At 35.5% G+C, this 6,670-nt stretch overlaps 1 protein-coding gene across 1 annotated transcript in view; it reads left to right on the top strand.

Annotated features, from left to right (window-relative positions):
- Positions 1–6,670, top strand: part of KIAA0825 (KIAA0825 ortholog) — a 645,731-nt gene that overhangs the window by 108,039 nt on the left and 531,022 nt on the right. The window contains exon 10 of the mRNA XM_006867876.1: positions 453–635. Within this exon, the coding sequence (XP_006867938.1) occupies positions 453–635 (183 nt within the window). The remainder of the gene's footprint in view (positions 1–452; positions 636–6,670) is intronic.

Below are 6,670 nucleotides of genomic sequence, written 5' to 3'. Positions count from 1 at the left end.
CGCTATGGGTCGGAACCGACTCGACGGCACTTAACAACAACAACAACACACACATATATATATAAATGAGTCTATGTTTTGTTATTATGGATGTCACTATTTTTTAGACAATTATATTATGAGCCACCTAACACCTGGAAGGGGCTCCTGGTGTGGCTCTGTAGTATCGACACTGGATTGGTAACTGCCAAGTTGTCAGTTCAAACCCACAAGCTACTCTTTGAAAACCCTATACAGGGTCACTAGGAGTCAAAACCAACTCAACAGCACGTAACAACAACAACTCTTGGAAAATAGGAAACTACTTTTGATGTTTTCTGTCTTTGATCTTTGAAATGCTGGTATCTAACCAAATCTTTCTATCTTTACATCGGCTTAATATGTATAAAAGTGTATATACCAAGCTGAAGATGATTTTGTCTAACATGATTTTCCTGTTTTTCTTTCAACAGACTTGATGTCACAACAATTTTAATATGTACTGAGCACATGTTATGGTCAGTCTGTACATCTGTACAAAAACTTTTAAATCCTCATGAATATATAGATGATAAAATTTTTAAAATTCACACCCATTGTAATAATCTGTTGACAACATTAGTGATTTTGACTTCACCATTAACAGAATTATATAAGTGAGTATCAAGTATATTTTCTTTTTCATTATCATGATCTATAAAATAATGTGATTTAACACATTTAATTTAAAATGTTATTGAATTGTGTGACATTTTTTGAAGTGCAATTTTGATATTGTGAATTGGGCCAATATGGTTTTCTTTATAAGTAGTCTAGTCTTAAATGATGTGTGATGTTTCTGTTGGTCAGTCACATTCAGTTGATAAGCCTTCAGTATAATCAGAATCATTAAAAGCTATGCTATTTGAGTTGTTTAAACTATCAAGTTAATTCAGTCACTTCTTGATGTTGGTGTTGTTGTTAGGTGCCATCGCATAGGTACTGACTCATAGCGACCTTATGCACAACAGAAAGAAACACTGCCGGTTCCTGGGTCAACTTCACTATTGTTGCCACACTGAGCCCATTGATGCTGCCACTTGGCCAATTCATCTTGCTGGGGGTCTTTCTCTTTTTCTCTGACCCCTCCACCTTACCAAACATGATATCCTTCTCCAGCGACTGGTCCCTCCTGACAATATGTCTGAAGTATGAGAGATGAAGTTTGGCCATCTTGGCCTCAAAGGAGCACTCTGGCTACACTTATTCCAACACAGATCTGTTGGTTCTATGGGCAGCCCATGGCACTTTCAATATTCTCCTCCAATACCAAAACTCAAAAACATCAATTCATGATACTCCATGAAAAAGGAAATCATATCTGATTTGTTTTGCTTCCTGCACATATATTTTCATTTAAAAATTTTATTAGGCATTTTGCTCTAGTAAAAACTGTTTTAAAAAATGGTTTTAACTAAAAAAAATGTTCCTAACTGTAATGGTCCTAACTGTAAGAGTTCTAATGGCCCCACACTCTCAGATAATCTGCCAAACATTTCCAATTTTAATATTAGACTTTGGTGTCTGAGATGGTAATAATATGTAAGTAGAAATAAACAATTGCATTGAAAATATATTGAAATAGCTCATGTAATTAAATAAATGGAGTTCTGATGTGGCTCTGTAGTATAATGCACTACAAGGTTGGTTTGAACCTCCGACTTGCTGTTCAAATTCACCAGCCACTCCTTGGAAACCTCTACAAGATTACTATGAATAGGAACCAACTCGATGGCATTTAACAACAACTAAATAAATACACTTTTATGTATATCTTAAAATCTTGAACTACTTTTCATTTCTGGCTACTTTGCTTCAAATCTCTAATGTAGACTAGATAAAGAATAGATCTTTTAATAAAAATACAATTTTACTTAGCCTTTCTCTAAAATTATCATTTTATTTTGAAAGGGTAGATAATAATCTTAATTTGATAGTAAAAACTTAAGATAATGTTATTGCTTCATCACCTAAATCAGTTAAACTATGCTTACTTTAACATTCTAAAAAATATGACATAAAAATCTTGATTTTCAGGAAATTTTGAGACTTTTGTGTTAGAAATTCTAAGAGTAATTAACGACTTCAATTTCAATTTCCTTATAATTTCCATCTACTCCTTGACTTTTAAGAAACCCATTATTTACAAATTGTTTCTGCTGGCACCCCTATGTTGCCTAGTTTTAGAAATAAGGCATTCTTTCAGAAAGGGGAAGAAATAGTGAGATAAATTGCCATAAGGTTGGGATTATATACATATTGGTTCGTAATCATGAAAAGCCTAAGGTCTGAGGCCCATAATAAATCCTAGTAAACTAAACTGATTTACCGTAGATGAAAAAATTGCTATGCTCTCAGTTCAATGGGTCATTTCATCTAAGAGGAAGGCCCTGTGAAAATCAAGAACAAAGTTGACAAATTTCATGGATTGGTCATGGTGAGCAATATTGAATTTCATGGTTTGTCACAGATGAATAGAAAAATTCTAACCTCCAATGCATTTGTAAAATAAATAAATTATTATCACAGATTACATATTTTAATAATAATAATATAACATACATTTATTATTGTTAACCTATGGCCTTTTGATACAATTTTTTAACAACTATGCAAGTACTCAAGTCTCTGATTTGTGCATTCGCTGTTGCACTGTAACCTCATTCAGAAAATTTAAATTGCTAATTTCAACCAGGATTATGGAATATTTTACACCATGCATTGCCTCTGTTGTTTTTTTTTTTTGTGTGTGTTTTTTTTCTTAATAGAATGCATATGTAGTTATATTACTTTGAGGTATGAACAAAAGTCTAGATATACTTTTCTAAAGTCATAAAAATGTTGACAACTTTTATCTGCTTGTGTTGATTTAAATGTTATGATCATTTTTCTAGACTATAAATGTAGTCTTTGAAATATATTTTGCTTTGTATTGACAAAGTGAAATCTACAACCAATGTGTTCCTCAGCAACTAGGGAGAACACTGTGTGCTTGAAATCCATTGATTTATTTGGCTTCTTTTCAAAGCCAGAATACATAATTATTGTATACAGAATACAAGGGAGACATCAGGATGCAAAACTTAAATGTGAGCAAAGAGAAAATAAAAGGTTATCTATCTCATATTAAGGGAAATATGGTAGCTCTGTAGAATAATCATTGGAATTCTGAACCATAAGTTCTGCAGTTCAATCTCATCAGCTGCTCCTCGAAAGAAAGATAGGGCTTTCTGCTCCGGTAAAGATTTACAGTCTCAGAAACCCTATGCAAGGTCACTAGGAGTTGGAACTGATTTGAGGCACTTAGCAGCAGCAATCTCTTATTAAAATATTACACCATGAACTTTGAGGAATTGGTAGAAAAATAACAATCAGGTGTTGATAGTATTGAATTTTTATGAAGGTAACCTGACATTTGTCTTTGTCACTCTATGTGATATGCTTTTATAGAAGGTGACTGCCTTTATTCATATAGTTCTGACAGATAAACTGAATCTATTTTTCCTTTCTGAGTTGAGCAAAGGACCACTAAATCCCAAGGCAGGAATACATGATTTTAAGTTCCTTTCTGGAAGAATAGAACCTGTTTGCAAAAATATGTGCTCTTTTTTAATGCTCCTTTCTAGATTTCTGTTAGAGTGTTGTAAAAGAGGCACTTTAGCTTTGTACTCTGGGGAAACAGACTGCTGACACATAAAGCATTCACCATGTATTTTCAAAAACGTAGTTCTTTCGTAAAGGCAGTAAACTACACTCTCAGAAGCATACTCCCACGCACGTGCACATGTGTGCCCATAGAGTGGTTTCATATGTGACATTTAGCTTTCATAGAATGTTACTACCAGTTTGATATAGCCAGTTAAAAATTGGTTTATAGAAATTTGGGTAAATGCAATTCGGTAAAAAATAAAAAAAAAAAATAAACCTTTGACTAGCTTGGTCCACATGTCCTGTTCTCAATCTGCTGCTTGGTTTGTGTCCCACTCAAGTTTGCACTTCATGGATGGCCCCCAGGGTTTATCCCCAGGGTCTGATGGTAAACTGATTCTTGTATTTTTTTTCACCAGTTATTTACCTATTACATACCAAACATTGTACCAGTGATATAATGATCCTCATCATTTTTTTTTTTTTTTTTTTTTACCTCAAAGAGTTACTTTTATCCTAGAAAGTCAAGCCAGAAGCAGGGGAAGTATGGGGACTGTATTTGGTAGCAAGTGTCTTTCTCTCACTTAGTGACATTTAGGTGACTACTTAGAGCACCTAGACTAACCTGGTTTTTGAAAGCTCAACAGTGACCCGTGACTGAAATGTTATAAAGCACATTTGCTTGTCTTTACATATTCATAGTGAATCATCTGTGATTTTAGAGCCATGTGAGTCTCACATATCTTTTCCCAAGCATTCCAATGCTATCTGTCTGAAGAGTTCAGTTTCAAATGAATTCTACTTTTTCTTAGAATATGATCTTTGATTGCTATTTTTATTTATTAAGTACCTCCAATGACCCAGGCACCATTGTACATAAATGATACAAGAAGTCTGACCTGGCCTCTCCATTGCCTTTGAAGATAGATTCTTGGCTGTCTCAATTCCATCGTGGAGGTTTATTCCATTAACATGCTATTATAAGACACAACTCTCCTGGGAGGGCAGCCAAAAGCAGGGTGGCACAAGAAAAGCATAAAACCCAGCTGTTGTTATTTTGTAAGACTTGTTATCAGTTGTTCTCACTTTTGATGTGCATTAAATTTACTTCTTCCTCGCAGCTGGCTACAGAAGCCTAAGAAATCATGTTTGTTAAGGGAAAAGGGAAAGAGGGTCACATAATTATGGATCAGAGGCTTGAAAGACAGTGACTCTTTGATAGAATGCTGGAGTGGAGTTGTGTAGTCAATCTAGGGCTGTATGATGTTCATAAGGAATGACGGGCAGAGGCAGTCAATTATAACAAAGTTACCTTTTTGCTCTTAAACAAAACCATCTTTAAAGTTTGCTAATGTGGAAATGTTAGAGAAAAATATATTCTATTCCTATCTATAGATGGTTGTTTCTAAAGTAATATTTAAATTTACTGCATCAAAATTCCTTTAAAACTTGTGGGACAAATAATCTGATTACTTATATGATTGTAATTTACTTCCCACTATGAATTATTTAGAACATCCCCTCTTTTAAGTGTATACCAAAACATCATTAGAGGTTATCTAATAGCTAGCTCATAATTCCATTCCCCTATTGAGGCTTGTGGGCCAATTTTCACCCTCTTATACTCTCCAGAATAATGAAACTAATTTGGGATCTTGCTGTGGAATTAAATGCTCATAAAGATCCCACCCCCTCTGAGACTATAAACATCTGCCATAACATTTCTTATAGCCAAATAACCTTACTGTTACCAGTATGACTGAGAGACTGCCAGAAGGGTAAAAGAGCTTAGGTACTGGCAGGAATTTTGTGGTAAAGACTGTGTTGACAGTGGTTTGTAGTCTAAGAAACTATGGCACCCAATAACCATTCTATTATTATTACATCATTGAAACTAACTAGACAACCATTTAGGAGTATAAGGAATTCCATCAGTTTTGAGATAGTCATAGAATTCTTTAAGAGTTTTTTGCAATGGTTCTTATGTTGCAGATTTTAACTTACATATATTGAGCACCTGGTAGCGCAGTGGTTACGAGTCGGGCTGATAACCTCAAGATCAGCAATTTCACAGGAGAAAGATGACGCTTTCTGCCCCCCCTGTCCCATAAAGGTTTACAGCCTTGGAAACCCCATACAGGGTCCCTATGAGTTGAAACTGACTCCATGGCATCCTACCAACACCAACACCATATTGAGCACTTTTTGTGTACTATGTGTGCGTGTGTTAAGTGTCATTAAAGTGTTTCTTACTCATAGTGGCTTGTGGGTTTGAACTGTTAACCTCCTGGTTATCGATCCAGTGCTTATCCTACAGCACCATACCAGGACTTCTAGATACTTTGTTCTGATAAGCTCTTTTTTATGACGTCTCACTTAATGCTCACACTGACCTTGTGAAGTAGTTCTTTTTGTTATTCCGTTTTACAAGTGAGAAAACTGAGCTTATATAAACTGACAAATACAAACCAGGCTGTCTAGCTCTGGAGCTCCTGTTCTTACAGCGATGCTGCCTCTACCTAAGCAAGCCTCAAGCACCCTACTCTTGGGTAAGGAAACAGACAACAAAAAATTAATGAAAAAGAATGTGAGGTAGAGTTAAGTCCTATGAAAAAAGCACAGTGTAAACTAAAGGACTGGAAAGAGATGGGAAAGAGAAAAGAAACATTTTATACAGGGTGTTCAGTAAGACAGAAAGTTTGGAGGTAGGCGAATCTGTGGAACTAGTTGAACAAGACAGAAAGGGGCATTCTAGGCAAAGTGCTCATCGTTAGATAAATGTGGTAGCCCCAGATAAAAGGACAAATAGAGTTTTGTGCAAAGGGCTCCCGGGTTGTTGTTATTAGATACTGTTGAGTCAGCACATAGCAATCCCATGCACAATGAAACAAAACATTGCCCAATCCTGTACCAACCTCACAATTGTTGCTACGCTTGAACCCATTGCTGCTGCCACTGTGCCAATCCACCTCATTGGGGGTCTTCCTCTTTTTCTCTGACCTTC

The sequence above is a fragment of the Chrysochloris asiatica genome, unplaced genomic scaffold, assembly GCF_000296735.1.
Source record: "Chrysochloris asiatica unplaced genomic scaffold, ChrAsi1.0 scaffold00111, whole genome shotgun sequence".
Taxonomy (NCBI): domain Eukaryota; kingdom Metazoa; phylum Chordata; class Mammalia; order Afrosoricida; family Chrysochloridae; genus Chrysochloris; species Chrysochloris asiatica.
This window is presented reverse-complemented; position numbering and strand designations above follow the sequence as displayed.